The sequence below is a fragment of the Ixodes scapularis genome, unplaced genomic scaffold (assembly GCF_016920785.2).
Source record: "Ixodes scapularis isolate PalLabHiFi unplaced genomic scaffold, ASM1692078v2 PGA_scaffold1__304_contigs__length_218370807, whole genome shotgun sequence".
In the NCBI taxonomy this organism is placed as follows: domain Eukaryota; kingdom Metazoa; phylum Arthropoda; class Arachnida; order Ixodida; family Ixodidae; genus Ixodes; species Ixodes scapularis.
Genome location: NW_024609846.1, coordinates 172,665,849 through 172,686,799, shown reverse-complemented (window position 1 = coordinate 172,686,799; position 20,951 = coordinate 172,665,849). Strand labels below are relative to the sequence as shown.

The window sequence follows — 20,951 nt, the reverse complement described above, 5'->3', positions numbered from 1 at the left end:
GGGACAGTTAACAGGGGAGCTTACATTAGTAAGCTCCCCTGTTTTGTGTGTATATCACTGGGGCATGTGTTAATTCTCACCCAGCACTCTCGTTCACAGCAGACTGGTGGCTAAATATAGAATGTTCACCTACCTGGCTCACCCGTAAACGCCACTTGAGTTTGTCTTTTTATACCTTTAATAGCAATACGGTGCATGCGCTAAGGCGGCGACAGAGTATCGGGTACCGTTATCGAAGTCATCGGACACATTTACTAAAACTATCTAAAAGGGATTCAAACTTTGGCTCTGCTTTCTGTAAACGAAGCTTCGATAAGATGTGCCCTTTCTCTAAAACATGTTTCAATAAAACAGCATTCAATCAACCGTAGTGAACCCCGCGCGACCCGGGGCGTCCTGGCCTACCCAGTGTTTTTCTTTTGCAGCCACTAGGTGGTGCAACTTGTGCCAAACTGCATTGCCGATTGTCTCCAACCGCTAGCTTCACATTCTCACAAAATTTGAGCTTTCTACGTATCCCGGTCGAAAAACACAGTTTTTTTTTTTTTTCGGGAACTCTCCCTGCTGCTTGACGGGATCAAATGTGCGATCAAGTGGTCAACACGAACGCTCAAACCACTCGAACCGGGAGGCGTATTCCTAGTTAATTTAGATATAGGTTCCGTGTTTTGGGATAAATACAAAAATCTCGGAGAAACGCCCACCAGTAAAACGTTGGGCAATACGGTATTTTGCGATAAATTAAGAATTTTTATGCACAAATGCAAAAAAGAAAAAGACAGTATTCTTCAATTAGATTTAGTCAGTGCACAAGGTCCATGATTGTGAGAAAATGCCACCCCAGCTTTTTTCAAATCTCTTGCCATTGACAAAAGGAATCTACCGCTTATCTCGTCAAGATTCATTCGAAACAACAGGTCATTGGACTTCTGGGTCACAACAAAAGCCACTCTTGGGGCTTCCAGTTTAGGCCATACTATTTGTGCTTTTTAGAGGAAGGAGGGGTTGCATATTTGTAACGGTGAAAGCTATGACCCATAGAGATTTCATAGAAGGGCGAAGAGGGGGTGGGCAGTTGGAGTTATTATTTCACCCTTTACCACATACTCCACCCAGTGCAGCTGCGAGATATAGCAACTACCTTCAGAAGTTTATATATTTTATGATATTGACGTTTATGGAAGTGACACTTGTTTGCAACTTTTGTTGTGGGACAAATTGGTATTGCCATCAACGGCGTTTTTAAACTTTTACTCCCGTAAAAAGTTTAAACGATGTTGTGGCCAACGTGATCGTAGATCTCTCGCTATTGGTGCGCGTGACATGTCACATGTGAGATGGATGGTTGATTGTAGGAGGACTCCTTGCAGGCTTGCGCGCGCTCCGTCCGGTAGGTTTTATTAGATCGAAGGCTAGACTGTGGTGTATTCTAGTACCCCATAGCTAGACGAAGGCTAGCTACGGTCACGTGATCTGGTCACGTTGGCCTGGTAAGTGAGGAGAGTAAGGAGGAAAATGAGAAAGAGGCGAGGCGTCAAGGAAGCATGGCTTGTGGAGGCTACGCGGCTGACGTCATGCCCTCTCCTACCCTTCTATCCTCCTTGGATCCAACTGAACAAATATTAATCGATACAAGCGGGTTCTTTTGAATATAACGCACAATTACACCTGTTTTTTTTTTTAAATAGAAAACGCTGCAAATTTAGACTGAATTTCGGAGAATTCGGAAACTAACAAAAGTAAACTCGTCTAAAGTCCTAATTTTCAGCAAAAAATAAAATCCGAAAAACATCCTCCGAATTTGACAAAAAATAAATTTTGAAAAACATCCTCCGAATTTGACGAAAAATAAACTCGAACATAGAAAAAAATTGTGAGCAGCAGCAGAGGCTTTATTCTCGACGTTTCGAGCAGAAGACGCTTAGTCCACTTAGTCGCTGCAGCGCGAGTGCAGCCACTGAGCGTCCATCTTGCAGTGAAATCGTGTTTTTGCTAGCGTTGCAGAGGCTTGCTGCAGCATGCTGAAGGCACGTTCTCATTGTCATTCACCGAAGAAGTTCTTTAAAACCCTGTGTAAGCCGTAAGACTTGCCGTTGAGAACACATGGAAATTTTTACAGAAGCGCAGTGCCGCAGGAAAACGGCACAACTCGTCGAAAGCAAGTTTCGCCGGTCTCGCGGCATGTTCAAAGCTTCCTTGGCACGCCGAAGCGCTGTGTCTCTGTGCCTTAGCACGCTTTAATACCGATGAAGAATCAGCACCGTGTGGATGTGTTTTGGGAGTGCAAGGTGTGCGAAGCTGTATGTGCCTGTGGTGCAGCGTTTTACTTTACTCTAGAGTAGAGTAAAACGCTGCTCCAGAGGCACATACAGTCGTCAGCTGAAAACTGTGTTTGTAACTTACGGTCCAGAATAGAAGCGAACTTGATCCAGCATCCAGTGGTGACAAAAAAGGGGGAAGGTACGTCTTTTTCTTTTAGAGCGCAGCTCTTAGGCGCCCGTTTCCGGCTTGAGCGGCGTCGGCGTAACCGCGCGGTGCATTATCGGTAAATTTCCCCGCTAAATCTAGCGGAAAAATGTCCCCGCTAAATCTAGTGGAAAAATTTCAACGCTAAATTTAGCGGAAAAATTTCCCCGGTAAATCTAGCGGAAAAATTTCCCCGCTGAATCTAGCGGAAAAAAATTCCCCGCTAAATCTAGCGGAAAAATTTCCCCGCTAAATCTAGCGGAAAAATTTCCCCGCTAAATATATCGGAAAAATTTTCCCGCTAAATCTAGCGGAAAAATTTCCCCGCTAAACCTAGCGGAAAAATTTCCCCGCTAAATATCTAGCGGGAAAATTTCCCCACTAAATCTGGCAGAAAAATTTCCCTGCTAAATCTAGAGGAAATATTTTCCCGCTAAATCTAGTGGAAAAATTTCACACTAAATCTAGCGGAAATATTTTCCTGCTAAATCTAGCGGAAAAATTTCCCCGCTAAATCTAGCGGAAAAATTTCACCATAAATCTAGCGGAAAAATTTCCTCCACTAAATCTAGCGGAAAAATTTCTTTCGGGGGGCCATGTGACCTGGGGGTCATGTGACCCCCGAGATCACGTGACACACCCAGGTCACATGACCCCCGAGGTCACGTGACACCCCCAGGTCACGTGACCCCCCTCCCCGAAATCACGTGACCCCCACGTGATTCTGGGGAGGTGGTCACGTGACCTTGGGGGCCACGTGACCTCAGGGGCGGTGATGTGACCTTTGTGGCCTTGGCTCCTCCTCCTCAAGAGCTGCGCTCTAATTCAGTGTTACAGGGAGTTGTAAACGGCTTTCATTTTTTTCATATAAACATATTAAGGTCAATAATAATAATAATAATATTAGTAGCAGTAGGAATAATAAAAATAAATATTATTTATTTATTTATTGTCCATAAGGCTACATTTGTTGTAAAAGGAGAAAAACAAACTGCATGGATGCAGCTTTGTTTTCATATTCAGTTCTGCGCAGCTGATTCAACGTTTTCTTTTTTTTTCTGTCGTTGGACGGTTTACGTAATACCGCACACAACACCTCCTCGATCACTGATGTGCTGTTCATTATGAACCTGATTAATTGCACTTGACGTTTGAGCGCGGCTCGCCTGATTGTGATTGGTCAACAGATACACGCGCTGCAAAGATTTTCATTCCCGCCATCTTGTACTTTTACCTTTGAAATCACTCCTTGCTACAGCGTTAAGCTCTATCTGTGCTGCTACGTATGCCAGCTAAAATGGAATCAATTGGTTTTAGTGGGTTCCAACTGGAAGCACACTGGCCAACGGGTCTCACCAATTCGAATAATTTTTCCATTGTTCCCATTGACAGTGACCAATTGGTTGTCCGGAAACCTAACTGGTACCAATGGGAAAATTCCAATTGGATCCTAATGGGAGTTTTTAATTGAGATGTGATTCATTCGAGTAGATTTGGAACATGCATCCATGGTGAATATTGCATAGGAGCTGTTGGGTATAAGTTAATTGTTATACCCACCAGAGCAACCGTACGTACAGATCCTCCCCCCCCTTTATTGACAGCTCGCCGGAACAGCTGGACGATCCAAAACTCCGTGGCCGATATTTGATGCAAAGACATGTCCACGCGTGACACACCTTCAGAACTTTGCCGCGGTGCCGATTCTTGATCGGCGGTATTCAAGCGTGTGAAGGCACAAAGACGCGCTTTTTTTTTTTTTGCGGCACTGCGCTTTCGTATACCTTTTTTTTTTTGTGTGTGTATTCTCAACATCAAGTCTCACCGCTTAGATAGGATTAAAAACAAAAGCTGATCCGTCGAATGACGACAAACGAGTACAAAACATGTCTTTAGCACTGCCGCCAGCCTCTACAACGCTAGCAAAACGCAATTTCGCAGCGTGCAAGATGGACGTCCGGTTGCCACACTCCATAGCCCAACGAGGTAGCCATAGCCGCACTCGCCGAGCGGGGCCTGACTTAAAATTGAAAAAGAGCAGGCTATGCTACTGCTCACAATTTTTTCTGCGTCTGATGCTTTTTTAGTGAAGAATTGCTTATTAATACTTTGAAAAATAAACTCCGAAAACACGGAAACCTATTTACAACCCAAGCCTTTGTGAGCATGATTGAATCTGATCCAATCCAATCCAATTCAGCAAAGATGGACGGTCGCAGCAAGTCCGTGACGCAAAGAAACGTCGTTTACGTGATCGTGAACAACATTCCCAAATCTTACCGCTCCGCCGACCTTCGGAATTTCTTCTCCGAATTTATCGAGACATCAGGATTTGACTGCTTCCATTTCCGCCACCGGCCGGAGGTTCAACTCAAGAAGGGATCTGACCCGTCGGTGATGGACGACGCAGCCGATGCCTCCACCCGCACGGGCACGACCTGCTGCTGCATCGCTCGTGTCGAGGAAGACCGCGTCGACCAGTGCCTCCGTATGTACGACCGCAAGCACTGGGTCGGCCGGGACGGCCAGACTCTGCCGACGAAGTGCTTCGTACGGCGAGTGCGGGTCGTGACGGCCGCGTCGGACGCTTCCCAGCCGCGCTACGTGACCCGCGGTGAGCGGAGCGCGCCCCGGGAAGACCGGCAGGCGATCTCGGCGTCCGACCTGAAGGACATGATCGAGCTGCGTCCGCCGCCGACGATGCCCAGGGGCAACGTGGGCACGCCGACCAAGCACTTCCTGGGCCTTATTCAGTCCTGCCGCCTGCCGCCGCGCCTCATCAAGAAGCTGGGGCTAGAGTTCCCTCGATCGAGGGCGCGGGGCCTCTACGGCAGCGTGCCTTTCGACTACGGCACGCGGGCGGAGTGGGGTGCCGCCGTCGAAGAGGACTTTGTGCGGACGGCCTCGGGTACTGTCATCTCGAGGCGCGGCGCTCCCGCGCCTCGAGGTGGCGGGGATACGGCGGCGTCGCGAGAGCGCCCCGCAGAAGACACCAGACGCGAAGACGAGGAGGCAGACGACCCCGACGACAACGAGAGCGTAAGACCCTCTTGCATTCAACGACTCGGTCGGTGGCGCCGTTCTGGCTACTCCCGGGTCGTCGTCCGGGGGTGTCATTCAGTGGCGGATTAAGAGGGGAGGGGGGGGGGGGGGGATCGGATGTTCTCGCCCTCCTCTTGAATTCTGCATGTGTAAAAATTTATGGCGGGTTAACAAAAAGGAGGGGGAGGGGTTCTGAAACATCTGATACGCTGACCCCCCCCCCCCCCCCCCCCCCTTTCTCTCTGGAAATACCTGCGTCCACCCCTGGTGTCATTTATTAGCTACAGTCATTAGTGCGACAAGAGGCGCGTGTTTAGCGCCGAGATGTTTCAGTGGTGCCCTCTTATAGTTTTCTTTCGTGACATCATGACCAGGATTTGCCTCGCCGTGATGTCACGATGTGTGACCCTGCCCACTTATCGTCTGTTGCTCCGACAAGTTTGACGGTGTGTGTAAAGGACACGGTGGAAGCTAGGAGCCCATCGCGTTCTTAAACCAGCACTGTCACAGTTGACCATCCAACAGTGCTCTTGCACCCATCATTTGGCCAATCTCGGAGGGCCGACTGCAGCGACGCTTTTGTTCGCGCACATGGCTGATGGGTCCGGCGGCACCCTTGGCTGGCCACTCTCCCACGAGTGGACCACTGGCATATGTTTGCGGGTGATGTTGTGCCAGCATCATCGTACTCATTGGTATAGTCTGCTGGCAGCCGTCGGTCCAGCGCGGGAAAGTATGACGGCACCATCCCCTCGTTGGTTAACCACTGTTGTGCGACCGCGTGCGGTTCACTGGGTGGCACGGCGAACAAATTCTCATGCCGGCTGAGGGCTAGTTCTCATGCTCGCGTTTGGTTGCAGCCTCATGCTGTCTCGTGATCTCTTACGACTGGAGAACACACTGGGGCCGTCTATGAGCTGGATGTGGGACTACATTTCATTCGAGCAAAGTTTTTACAGTGTTTGCAAGATAAAATGTGCCCGTCATTTATGAGAAGTGGACATCGTCAAAAGTTTTTTGAGCTCATTGAGAATATTTTGCACACATTGCAGTTGAGCAGTGTGGTGCCGAGATTTTTTTTTGTGCAACGACATTTTCCTTTTTTTTTTTTTTTTTTCTCATTTGTATTGCTCCTGCTACAGCCTTGAAGAGGCTAGCAGTATCAGTAAATAAATAAATAAAAACTGAAAATGATGCACAAAAAAAAATTAATATATATATATATATACGGATATTGTTTTGTGGCTACTCGACAGACGGCGCAAGTGTATGCTCTCATCGCAAGAGGTCACGAGACTGCACAATGCACTCGGCTGCAATCAAACACGAGTGTATGAATTCGCCATGAGGCTTGGTTGCTTTGCTATTGTCTATCTACTAAAACTGCCTTTCACGAGAACAGCTTCTTTGACGTACGACATTTGTTTTGGGAAAGAAACTGCTGCACAATTGGTGACAACCAGCGAGGGGACACTGCCGGCGTACCGGCTGTCTGCGACTTATCCACTTCCCGGCTCGTAAGCGGGCGGAATCGGACTTGGCCCCAAGAGCGCTTAGATTGCAAGTGTGGGACTTCGTGAAGTGGATGTCGCTGCAACGAGGCACTTTGCCGTATTGCAAGTTGTGAGGAAACCTCAAAACTTGCAGGGTTAAAATCAGTGAAAAAAGGTTAAAAACTGTAGAAGTATACGGGAGACAGGACAGACGCTGAGATCAGCATCTGTCTTGTCACCTGCATTCTTCTACAGTTTCCTACCTTTTTTCGCTGATTTTAACCATGTCTATTCCTTACCAACAAGTCCAACTCACCGTCCTGCTCACAACTTGCAGTACTGCATGGGTATGTGAGGAACCTAAAAGTGAGAGGGAGGAAACGCACCACTAAATGGGTACCAAGTTTGGTGCCGAGTCAGCGCTGCGCTGTGTGTGTGAACTTGTCTTAAAAACCCCTGAAAAGAAAAAAAATTTTTTTTTTAAACAATGGTTGGGACTTGACTGTCAAAAAATGAATTTTACGCAAAAATAAAATTTTTTAGAGCAATATTGACGGCACGAGACGCAATTTAGTCGGTAGTTACCTCGTTTCCACTTGTTTTCTCTATTGGCATATTGGGCACGGGGAGGAGAGGTGGATCAGCTTCGCTTTCACGTTGAGGTGGAAAGAGCGAACAACAATTTCGTTGATGTCGCAAGGGTGAATGACCATTCCGTGACTTCATGGTTTTTGTGCGCAGAATTTCAAATAGATCTCTCGCCGTCAATATTCCTCTAGAAAGATTATTTTTTGCATATTTTTATTTCTTAACACATGTATCCCGACCAAACATTAAAAAAAAATTTTTTCTTTTCAGGTATTTTTTTTAAAGAAACACTGAACTCTCAAGAATCTTTTTTTTTTTTTAGGTACTAGGATGGGACACATATTTCATAAACTGACCTTTCCCGAAAAGAAAAAAAAGAAAGTTTTTTAGTGCAGCATTTACGTTGCGAGACGGTTTTCGAGTTACGTGCAATCCTGATATTTTGGCAATGGAAGCATGTTATGAATTGCTCCTAGAGATTTGGACTGCAGAAGTATGTCAGAAAAATAATTTTCCCCGGAAAATAAAATAATAATACTAATTTTAGTGCATAATTCATGTTGCGAGACCCATTTTGAGACAGGTGGGATTCCAAGACATACTTTATTTCGGCACATTGTCCTAAAGCAGAAGCATGTCGCGATACTCAAAACGAGTGTTTTGAGTATGGATATGCATACCCCACTATATAGACAACATCTTCGAGCACGAAGTGGGTAAATGCGAGGATTTTTATCTAGTTATTATGAAAAACTCACAATATGGACAATTTTTTTTGGGAGAATATTAGCAAAACATCACTGTATTGCTAAAAAAAGAAATTTTGGTGTGGGTGACATATGTTGAGCATTGGGGCACTTTAAAAATAAAAACTTTTCTGAGTTCAGTGTTCCTTTAAAACTGGAACGAGGCATGTATGCGAAGGCGATGATCGGTGACATAGACGTAAACTCTGTGTGCATGCGTCACGAGCTCGTCGTCTGTCCCTTTGCTTTCAGGACGAGGAGGGCGAGGAGTGGGAGCGGCACGAGGCACTCCATGAGGACGTGACCTCCCAGGAGCGCACGCGGGAGCGGCTCTTCGAGGAAGAGCTGGAGGTGCAGTGGGAGAAGGGCGGCTCGGGACTGGTCTTCTACACGGACGCCCAGTTCTGGGACCAGGTCGAGGGGGACTTCGATGCACAGACCGCAGACGACTGGGACCTTGACACCAGCGTCTACTACCGCCAAGGTGAGGGCCACGCTTTCACCGTCACAGAGGTTCACCACTAACCATTCAGTTAGTATGATAATCCAGAGAGAAATGTCCCACGCTTTTGGGCCGCTTGAAAACGGCAGGGCATGGATGCGGACTTCGGTGGTCTCGACGGGACCGTATTGCTGGCGATGCTTTGATATGCACAAAGGAGCAAAAAGACGTCACTTGCAAGGTCTGTAGCTAGTGGTTTTCTAGCTTTATGTCGTGCAAAAACACCGGCGTCGCGCATTGTATAAAAATTAAATAAAGTTGTCGAGCGCTCGGACAGCTTCAACGTGTTGCGGCAAAAGAAACACCCCTAACCTACTGTCTGCATTGCTTTGTTACCTTTCTGTTACTGTCTCATTCTTTTTCTCGGGACCAGCAATGTCAGTGCTTATGATTTGCTGTGTTCCGCTCTTGTCTTTACCGCCTGCCACTGACATTTCAGGATCAGTTACGTTGTGGAAACGTACGCCGCCCGGAACGCATCTTTGACCGGTGTGTTTAGCATCCTATGCCGCCCGTGCGTCGAGAGCGGTTCCAAAGTGGCAACAAATCGTGTCACTGCAGTAGTGGCGTCATGCCATCGGATGTCGCGATCCTGCCGACTGGTCGTAGGATTTCCGGCAAAAAGGACGAGCGAGAGTGAGTGCCACTGTCGTTGCGGAGTCCCAACTTCCAGCTGCCAAAGTTTTCGTAGACTGTCAAGCCGGAGCGCAACAGGCGCCCGCCGCATCATCCATCTCCATAGCTGTGCCGCTCTCAGTATCACGGCAGGCAAGAGCAAGACACAAGTTTGGTGTCATCGGATGAAAATCATGTTGAACGAGGATGCAGCAAACACTCCAGTTGGAAACCCATTGCAGGCACCTTAGATTTATTGTTGCAGAAAGTTTCCCCTAACATTATTGGACCACCTAAGCTTATGAACTCCATTTCGGAGAAGGGCCCCTTCACGCTGTCATTTGTGAGGAGACGCATATCGCGTTAAAAGGTGCCATCGTTGTCATCAGCTAGCCTGCTTTTTGCTTTCGGGTGACGGCTTGTCTTACAAAATGTACGAGGATGGTTGCATTTCCATGTCCCGAAAAATTGCTCGTTTTATTTCCTTCTGTGGTACTGCAGCTGTCGAAGCATGCTTGGCACGTTTACGGTAGCTTCACCGAGTCGCTGGCAAAGCGATGTCCGTTTCCCCACATTTTAAAGCACAGAGCTGGGGGTATCTGCTTTTTGTCAAAAAATGATAACTAGCGGATGACGTGAGCTACACACTGAAGCAGTTTCTAACTTTGTCCTTTTATAGCTTGAAAGTGATTCGCTTACTTCCCAAAATCCAAAAATTTACGAGCTATTGTGCACGCGTCCTGCTTATGGGAAATTGTAAGTTGTGTTTTTGTAAAAGACTTTAAACCCGCATAAATGTTTCGTCGGTCACACCCTGAAAATGCTCATATTAGTAGAGTTCCCTGTTGACCCTAAGTAATCATGTATCTTTTTATGTGGGCTGCAGAGCTTGTGGGAAATGTTAGATTCAGTAATCAAACTATTTTTACTTGGAATCATTCCAAGGAAGCATATTTCAATTCAAACCCTGAAACAACTATTGACTGATAGCAATATTGTGGCACTCAGTGTGCACATTGAAAGTAACTGCAACAATGAAGCTGATCATAATGTTGTTGCTGCTCGTGCTGCAAGCATAACTAATCGTGGATTGTGGAGTAAGAGACCCAAACCACAGGGCATATTAGTGATGCCCTCGAAGGGTTACACAGTGGTGAAAGACGCGAGAATGAATCCTTTCTTATGAGAGCTTCTGTCTTGTGCTGCTCCAAGATGAATTTCTGGCTGCTCCAAATTGACTGAAGTCAAGCGCAACACTGGGTCACTTCGTGGTGGCTCTGCGGTGAGGACCAGCATTATGAGATACACTAAGCTGTGGATCTTCCCAGAGGAGCGGTACAGTGGAGGGGGTTGGAAGCCGTGTCAGATATTTTCTAGTGGTGGTGCTGCCGACGCATTAAGGGTCGTAAAAGGTTGATTTAAACGGAGGCGTCTCTCGTGCAGGTGCTGGGGACAAGGACGCTCGAGACTATGTGTCGATGCTGCACAACCGGAGGCTTCGAGAGACAGAGGAACCCATGGACGATGAGAACCGGCTGGCTTCCTTTGAGCGGTACACCAAGGCAAGTGTTCACATTTTAAAAAGCCTTTTACGGGGTGGGCGGTATCAATCCCTGGCCCTTGGAACAAACTGTGGGTCATGTCCATCAAAAATGCACTCATGGTATAATGCGTACACGAAACAATGCTGCTGGTTCTTGTTCTACCGCTCGTACAAAAGGAGAAGCAAGTGAGTGCGACGTGTGGCAGTTTAGAAAACGCCTCTTTTAGAGTTGCGCTCATGTCTAAAACTTTCAGCGAGCAGGGTAGTTTGGGATTTGAACCAAACTTTTTTTAGATGCATCAAAGCCCGTTTCTTCGCTTGTTTTGCAAGGAGGGAAGAGGGGGCAGGAGGAAAGCTGGCACTGGGAAGGTCTGGTCAGTCATTGGACCCTTTTTTTAACCTGGATAGAGGGGCAATTGGCCATGTGAAGGATACTTTGAGGTTGTTTTTTTTCCGGCCAGTTCAAGGCCTCTATTGAGTCTTAACTTGGGGAGTCCAGCATGGGAAACGCAGGTGAAAAGATTAAGGATGCACCACGGTGTATTTTCATCCTTTTATTCCCGTAGGCGACTTCGGCCAGAAAGAACTGTGTCATAGTGGCTGTAAAAAAGTCTCTCATATGTCTAATCTAAAAAAAGAAAAAATCATTTTTTTTTTTTGTTTGTTAATGTGTTTATTCTTAGGTTATTTTTAAGCTGATGTACAAAGAGAACTGAATGAAGGCCGCATGAGACACTTCTCGGCGTGCCTTCCGCCATTCATCCTAGGAGGGATGCTTAAAGGGGCCCTGCAATCATATTTAAGCGTCTGCCTTTTTTGCGGTTTCCACGTCTCTTGGGGTTCGGGCGAGCCAGCGGGCATGGAGAGAGTAACTAAATATCAGTGAGTCATATTTTAACCGGACGACGCGGAAACCTGCTCCACCGACGAGGGTGACCCGCGTTGCCGAAAGAGCGCAATATGTGACGTCTGTGGTCTTGGGCTTACTACTGGTCAGAGCAGCTAAAAGCTTTTTTTTTAGTCGAAACACAAAATATAAGTGTCGCGAACTGTTTCAATTATGTATGAAAGTAGTTTTTGTTCACTACTTTAGATCACAGAAAAGAAACAAATACAGTTTATAAAGTACGGAAACAAGAAAAGACCCGTTGACAAACCCGCCACCAAGCGGCGGAAAAAACGGCGCTTACTTGAGATAGAGAGGGCTAATGGGATGAGGCGCCAACGAACGGCAAGCGTAGAAAGGTCTCTGGATGTACGCGGCGGTGCTGCGGTCGTATACCGGCTCGAGGATCCGACCGGTTCCGAGCGTTTCGAAGGCTTTCGGTGCGGGCTTGGCTGGCGATTTGGCCATTTGGCGGTATGGCAGTGCGAAGTGGCTCCCGTTCTGAACTGATCTTTACCCCGTGTTTGCTGTCGTTTGTGGCCAATAAAGTGTTATGCCGAATTAGTCATTAATCGCGAAGCAAAAGCAATGCAAGCCGCCCTGGCCGCCCGCTTCATACAGCATATCCAACACATGCTTTAGTGGCGCCCTCTAGAGCCGTCGACACGGAGTGCGGCAGCCGTGAGCACTCAACGAGCTCACTACTCCTCCTCTAGTTCACGGCCACTTAAGCCAGGACCTACGACGTCATGAAGGAGGTTATTTTTTGCTTGTTTTTGTAATTCTAATTTGCCTATAACTTTTAAAATAAAGCGAAATTTGAGAAAAGAAAAGTTTCTTTAAGTTACTACGTTCAGTGCGCTCAGGTTCGGTGCAAATTAAAAACCAGTCAAAAAGTTGTTGCAGGGCCCCTTTAAAGGGGTACTCCGGCGATTTTTTGAGCTACCTCAACTAACTATATTTTTTGACTCCCCGGCCTTTACACTTTCCGGTATGCTATTTAGTATCGCGAAATTCATAATAGTTATTGCGAAATCGGCAAATGAAAATGATGCAAAAACCAACATTAAAATATACCCGCACTTTTCAGTGCCGTGACGTCAGTGGCGGGCAGGCTTGCCAGTCGAGCGAGCAGTCTTAAAGATAAAATATGCCAATCATTTGTTCCGTGCTAGAGCGCGGGTCCTGGAGCGAGCTTCCAAAGCATTCATTTGACACCATGAAACTGCTTCAGATCAGTTGGGAACAAATTCTACAGTCCAAAGAGTGAAGCCCTGCACTTCCACTGACGTCACTTTTTCGTTGTTGCCAGTAGAGACTCGGTTTGAAAAACATGGTGAGGACCAAAAATGTAAATTCAATAACTTTGTGAAAAAAAATATTCTAACCTAATATTTGGGATACAATTTTAGCGATGTTGTTTGGCGAGTTTAGCAGAATTTCAAGCAAATTGGGGACCATGAAGAAATCGCCGGAGTACCTCTTTAAAGCAGAAATCGGATGATATTGAAACCACATTCAGTGAAGAGTTAAAAAAAAAATTGAAAGGAGTTTACAAATCTCTGTAATGCAAAATTAGAGCACAGCTCTTGTGGTATTTCGATTTTGCGATATACCGTGACGGGAGGGTATACAGGAGGAGTAGGGGAGGGTACAGGAGAAGAGGAGGGGAGGGTACGAAGGAGGAAGGGAGGGTATGGAGGAGAAGGGGAGGTTATGAAGGAGGAGGAGGGGAGGGTACGGAGAACCCTCCACTCCTTCTACCCTCCTCCTTTTCCCTCCCCTCAACCTCCTCCTCCATAACCTCCCCCTTCCCACAGTTTCTCCGCTAAATTTAGCTCGAAAATTGATGCCATGTGACCTCAACACCAATTCAATTTCCCCACTAAATTTAGCAAGGAAAACTGTCACATGACCTCGTGTCACGTCACCTATCAACAAATTCAGTTTCTCTGCTAGATTTAGTGGGAAAATTAATGTCACACGACCTCAACTCCAATTCAATTCCCTGCTAGATTTAGCGGGAAACTGAATTGGTGTTGAGGTCATGTGACGCCAGTTTTACCACTAAATTTGGCGGGGAAATGGAATGCGCATTGTTGCATTATGGGACGTCACAGTGCTACACACCAATTCTGTTTCTTCGCTAAATTTGGTGGGGAATAGGTCTGTGACGTCCCATAATCCAAGGTATGTGGTTACGCCGACAGCGACGCCGCGAAACACGGGAACGAGCACCTAAGAGCTGCGCTCTAAAATTATTAGTTACAGTTTGTGGGTCCCACCCTATGCTTCCCTGTTCTTTCAGCCGATTGCTTTTGCTTTACCTGTGGTGGCTAAACATGCTCGAAGCTTTTGCTAGCAAAAGTATAGAAAATGTATTTTTGCCAATCTACTTTCAGAATAGCATGCTCAAAAGTGACTTAGTGGGAAAAGCTCTGAAACTGGTCGGATTGATCTTCTTTTCATTTCTTCAAATACTTTTGGGGTGTAAGGTACACTCTGAAACTTTGTTTCTTTGCTGGCATGGCTCTACTGCAAGAACACAATTCTGCCATTTCATTGCCAGGTATGCAAGGACACAGCATAAAACTGATCGTCGGTTTTAGCCACCTTGAAAAATTTGGGGCCTTTCAAATTATGCCAATGCTGCTTATGAGACTAGGTTTGCCCACCAAAATACAGCAGCGTCAGTATGCCAAAAGCTAGGAACCATAATTGCTTTTCATCTGCAATTGCTGGAGAATGAAGAAGCCTTCCAACACTGCATGGATGCATTATGGGTAGAGGTCGGCATTTTAGGCTGAACGCGGTCAAACTCGTAATCAGCTCAAAATCAAAATAGACGTTTTCTCGCCTCGAAACTCGCATGTAGATACAAATTCAAAGTGCACTCACCCTCAGCTTCATTCCCTCGCTCGTCCTTGATTCCTCGCTCACGAAGCTACCAAACTCGTCAGTTTCACACCCCTCTCTCAAAACGAAACTCAAGAATTTTTGGGGCTTAGTAAGTCACTCACCCTCATTTCACATCTGAGGCTGTTATTGGGTAAGCAGGTTGTGTGAGTGCGCTCGCGAGTGAGTCTTGCTGAGGTATGACTGCATGAGCGGTGGTTGCGACACTCCAAGTCCAACGAGCACTCCGGAAGCTGTCCTTTTCAAAGCCTGGCCGCCCACGTGCAGGGCTTTGGCAGTCGCATCCTGGAGGGCCAGGGCTGGTGCCAGGGCCAGGGAGTGGGCCGGGGAGGCATCGCAGAACCCATCGAGGACAGCAAGAGGCATCCCTGGGACCGGTCGGGACTTGGGTGAGTGTCCCAGGCAGTGGCCGTGCCCACGCCTTGACTTCAGCTTAGGGCGGGGGTTTCCGAACATTTTGATCTCGAGGAATACCTATCTGGCTTGACTGGAAGTCGAGGGAGCCCTTCCTAGGTTATCTCGACTTCCAGTGGTCAAGGTGAGAGCGAGAAAGTTGTCAGCTGCCGATTGGACATGGCACTGCAGCTTGTGTGTTTAACCCATTCGCAAGCTCAGAATAGGGGAAAAGGTTGATGACAATGTCTCATCAATGCACAAATAGCGAGAAAGGTATCACGGCCTCTGATGCGATTGTCCTTAGTACTCCTTCACCCACCTGACGTTGCCAAGATATGTACGGCAGCAGAACAACTTTAGATTTGTAAACAAAGCACGAGTTGTTAGTGGCTTCAAACGCAAAATAGCGGACGATCACAATTTCAGCCCGCATCCAATCTAACTCCGCCGAGGCTGCCTTGTAGCGGACGATCGACTTTTTTTCCAATCCGTTGGCAGACAACGTATGGCGTTTTCTCGTATTATTTTCGTCCGCGAATGGCGCTTTGTAGCTGACGAACCACGCTCTCCGTTCAAGTTAGCAGATGAACTATCCTCTAGCACCATCTTCGCCCACTCCGCGAGACACACATTCGATCTCGCTGCGACCAAATTGGAACCCTTGTCTTGACATGGATGTGATGAAGCGGTGCAAAAGTCTACAGACCTCGTAAACAATTACGCATACAGTAGGCAGTGTTTGGCTGGTAGATATGCATCGGCGGATAGCTGGGGGTTTGCTGAAACAGTGGTTAGTCTGGAAAAACCATGGAGGTAGGAAGCTTCTGGAGGCGACATGATGCCATTAGTGGTGAAGGCAGAAGTGTGAGGGACCAGCAAACAATGGTCAAAACCGCAGCTGTTTTGGTCACCCTCGGGCAGTGTTGCACAGAACGGCGTTTCCGGAACGCGTTCCTTTTAGGAGGAACGAAGGAACGCTACCAATCCCTTTTTATCAGTGGAACTCGAACAAGAACTCGTTACTTTTTTACTAAAACAAAAAGAGTAACGGCATTCTTTTTTTTTTTTTTTTTGTCCAGTGGGGTCATTTTTATTTTATTTCTAATAGGGGAAATTCTAAAAGTATAAAAACAATATCTTTACGAAGAGCAGGATCTCAATAATTTTGCGGCAACTTATCTTGGGGATTATTTTGTGTGGTCCTCGCTTGGTAACAGTCGGGTGCGGGAGAGCTAGTGGACATTGATTCTTTTTTCAGTGCCCGAGACTGCGGTACAAAAAGCAAAACTTTTAGTCGAAGGAAAAGACATATAAAGAGGGACGTTTCAAACTCAGCTACTTTCTTTGCTTCCAAAATCCTCATACACCCAGAAATCTAAGGCTAACTGCAGCCATTTCTGAACTTCCATACTGAACCTAGAGTCACAACAAAAGAACAGGTTAAAAAAACATTGAACACACCCTTGCACCCCGAACATTGGTCACTTAAAATGTACAAAAAAATTAATCTCTATTTCTTCTACCCTTGTCCCCCACCTTTGAAGGGGTACGGAAACAAAAATTGAAATATTCAGATTTCGTTCGGAAATGAGTCAAGCATGACGGATAATAACCGTAAATGATAATCGCGCGTTTGTATTTTGAACGATTGGCCATATTTTTCGTTCCAAAAGGTGCACTCGAGCAAGCGCTCGAAGGGAAGTGAACGGAGAGCGCGATGCGTCATGGGATATCCGGCGCAAACAAGAACAGAAAGAAAAGATTTCCCGCGTTCGTGGAGTAGCAAGGCAGGCGTGGTTATGAGCTTTGCCCTTGGTGGCGTTGTCAGCGTTGTGATGGTGTCAATAGCGTCAGCGCGTTACAACTGAGCCGCTCGAAGTGCCCGTGGGGTGACGAGCGTGTGGCTGGCCCAAGGAGCACGTAGCTTCCACAACACTGTCAGCTTAGGGCTGAACGAGGTGGGGAAAGCAACTTTTGTTCGAGTTTTGAGCGACGTGCTAATCTTCTAGGGGGAGAATGGCTATGTCCGGTTGCACGAACGAGGGTCCGAGAAATAGGGGAGTCCTTCCTTTCCGTCTTCTTGAACCGTTTGGTACAATGCGCGACTTGTGAGTTGAGGAGGAAAGCTAAGAAGGAAAATGTTGAAATACCAAAGAGCGGCACTGCTCTGAAGGAAACTGCTACGTCACGACTACGTAGCAGTTTCCACAACGTTGCTAGACTACTTCCCAAATAGGCTCCGCATGCATCCACCAGGTGCACATTGAAGATCGTTTATTTAGCTTTAAAATTAGTTTTCTTGTGCTTTTCAACGGAAGACTGGTGTTTTTGAGGTTAGGGTGCAACATGCAACACATTAAAGCCAGAAAATGAGCGCTGAAATTTCGTTTCCCTACCCCTTTAAACTGAGCAACGAATCCAACCTTCACGAAGAAGGACTTGTAGTTTTCAAGACTGGCCTTCCAAAACCCTACCCTCTTCTTCACTTGCCCGTCTTGCGGACACAAACATCGAGAAGCAACTGTTGTTAAGTTCGGACAAGGGACTTTGTTGGATTGAAACATGTGAGATTGTTGTAAAACGCTTGTGCAATGTGGGGCAACAGTACATTTGGCTCGTTTGAATCATCCACCACAAATGTGAATATGGTTAAAAGTTGAGATTTTTAAACTTAAATATGTCAACAAATGAAACCCACTTCCGCTTGTTTTCATCTCCTGGTGCCCTTCCATCACGACATAGAATTTCGTTCCCATTTAATAAGATAGAAAAAAAACAAAAAAACTTAGATCGATCTAATTCAATATGGTAATCAGCAAAATAGAAATGTAACATATATGTAACTATACGTTCCATATTTTTTAACTGTAATGGGAATGAGTTCCTTTTTCACAGATGGAACTTGTAACGGGAATGCGTTCCAAAAATCAAAAGGAACGAGGAGCGAACTTTCGTTTCTTTTTTTGAGGAAGGTGTACAACACTGCACTCAGGTGCACCGAGGGTGACCAAAACAGCTGTGGTTTTGGTCACATCACATCCCTAAATATGTTCAAGACCAGAGCAGAGCGCTGGCCAAAGGTTAAAAAAACAAAAAAGAAACATAATAAACTGATGCGTTGGCAAAATTTTTCAGCTGTGGGAATTTAGTTCTTGTCATATATGCGGCGCCACGTCATATTCGTTCGTTAAAAGTGGGTCGAAATTACGTTGAAAGTATAACAGCAGGAGTGTGTGAAAAAGGATAATTTATTACGCGCAATTTTTTTCCGTTCCTGGATTCGTTAAGAGTGCATTTGACCGTACCAAGGACATTATATCCACTACCTTCGGTAGGCAGGGAAAATGAGCGTGCGGTTGATGTCTCCGCATGACTGACAGAAGAGGCCATATGATGACACAAGGCAGTAAACACTTGCTACGATGGAGCAGATCTCACGACAATTCCACGATTCACTCGCACAGAATATGGCTGAGTTTGAGATGCTCTGAGGAACCACACAGCAGTTCCTCAGAGCATCTCTGTCGTACCCGTGCGTGTCGAGGCACGGCGCCCGGAACCAACCTTCGGCCAGCGCGTTTAGCATCTGACACCACTCACGCGTCAAAAGTGGTCTTGAACTGGCGACAAGTGACGTCACAGGAGCCGACGTGCCACGCCCTCAGATGTCGCAGTCCCGGCAACTGGCCGTAGGATTTCCAACAAAAAAACGAAAGACGAACAAACGCAGGTGTCGCAATCGTCGGAGCATCCTTACTTCCAACTGCCGAAGCTTCCACAAACCGTCAGGGTGGAGAGCGACCTATGGCAGAACAGGCGTTCACCGCTTCCATTTCCATCGCCATGCCACCGTCACGATCGCGGCAGGCAACAGCTTGGCAGAGTGCGATGTCGTGGGGCAGAAATCGGGGAACCGCAAATGTTTATGGTCAAAACTCAATCTAGGGGCTCTAATCATCCTAAAAAAAGCAAAATTACATTCGTGCATGGCCGACTTCTCTATTAAAAGTGGTATCAAAGATTAATTACCTCGGAACTGTCGCAGACACTGGAGGGCACCATCGGGCGAGGAATGCTCATTTTTTTTTAAGACGCTTAGAGTTCATAGGCTGACTTACTGCCATAACTAGACCGCCGCAGAAAGTGGTTTAGTGCCGCTCTATGACTGCCCGAGGAGCCCATCCCGATCTCGGTGTCGACGCAGAAAAGCGGTAAATAAGCCTTCGGTCGATGTAAACAATACTGCACATACTAAGGAACGCGTGGCTCATATTTGTCGTCAATGGGTGGGTCAGACCTACCGAAATAGGACAAAAACAAAACACCTTGCTTAGGGACGTGGGTACTCTGGGAAATCCCTGCGTTCTAGAAACTCGGTTTGATGAGGAACTTGCACCGTGTGTCGCAGCTTCCACGGAGAGGCCCTGGTGCGCCACGTGGGGAAGCGCAAGAGGCGGCGAGGGGGCGACCGGGCATTCATCTCGACTGTCTACGACCGAGACACGGATCCCCCGGAGCCTCTGCTGCGGTCGCACGACTCCACCTTCGTGCGCTTCAGGAAGCCCTTCGTGAAGCCCTCAGCAGGCGACGACGGCCAGCGGACTAACGGCCAGAAAGTCATAGAGGCTCACAAATGACAAGCCGTTGCAGGAATCTTTGGGGACCTTTCTGAAAGAAACTACGCCAGAGAGGAGGGAAGCCATTTCAATCTCCCCAGCAGAACAGGCTGTGATTTCAAGTCAAGCCCTCAGAGACGACGACAGCCGCCGGACAGTCGGGCAGAAAGTCATTGAGGCTCACAAATGACGAGCCGTAGGGGGGGTTCTTTATGGACCTTTCTGAAAAAAACTAATTTCAATCTTCTCCAACAGAACAGGCTGGTCAGAATGTAGAGGCTCACAGATCACAGTATGCCATGGCATGGATCCTTGCAGACCTTTCTGAAGCAACTCTGCCCGAGGGAGAGGAGTGTGTGCCATTTCAATCATCCTCTGACCCGAGCAGAGCAGGCTGTGATTTAAATGGCAGCTGCCTGTGCGGGCACCACGTCGGACACTGGCTATCATCATCATCATGATATTGGTTTTTAAAGGCATTTTTATACAGTGTGTGTCGACAAGATGAATGGGATTGCAATATGTCCGTCTTGCTCGGACAGGTCATGGGATGCCGCAGTCGCACCACTGGCTCGGTCCGGTCAATAAAAAAGTTCTTCGCTGTTGGCGTCATCCCCCGTTTATTTTGTATCTGTAAACTAATCTTGGAGGTAAGTGGATGGAGCAAAACTTTGCAAGTTCCTTGGACTATAGGAGTAACCAATACGAATTCATAAACAATCCCAGTGCTGTTTAGTCTGAAAGTAAACAAGAAACGAGATGGGCAAGTGGCAGAAAAGTTATCTGCTCATTGAAGGCACATTTATCAACGTATTAGGCAGGCCCCACACAAAGTTTCAGATGCTGTGACATTCAAACAATAGATTGTGTGTACACTGCAAGGCAGTTAGCATAAATATGGCATAGTCACTTTTTGTTTTCAGTCAAAAGGGCTTGACGAGCATCAATTTTTGCCTCAGGATAATGGCCCGATTTAGTAACATTTTCCACTACATTAAAGGTTTTATGGCAGTCTTTGAAATCGGAAAGAAAAAGTAGGAAAAACACGATTATTTGGTTGTACCAAGTGTGTCGCTTTTTACTTGCCATACACTACTATGTAATCCAAACAACATTTGTTTGAGAAAATTGTCAAACCAGGC

At 46.8% G+C, this 20,951-nt stretch overlaps 1 protein-coding gene across 1 annotated transcript; it reads left to right on the top strand.

Moving 5' to 3' along the window:
- Positions 1-4,476: 4,476 nt before the first annotated feature.
- Positions 4,477-20,414, top strand: LOC8052299 (G patch domain-containing protein 3). Its single transcript, XM_029977863.4, has 5 exons — positions 4,477-5,505; positions 8,588-8,819; positions 10,896-11,014; positions 15,065-15,186; positions 19,602-20,414. The coding sequence occupies exons 1-5, from the start codon at positions 4,633-4,635 to the stop codon at positions 19,828-19,830; spliced, it is 1,575 nt and encodes a 524-aa protein (XP_029833723.2). The 5' UTR covers positions 4,477-4,632; the 3' UTR covers positions 19,831-20,414.
- Positions 20,415-20,951: the final 537 nt, after the last annotated feature.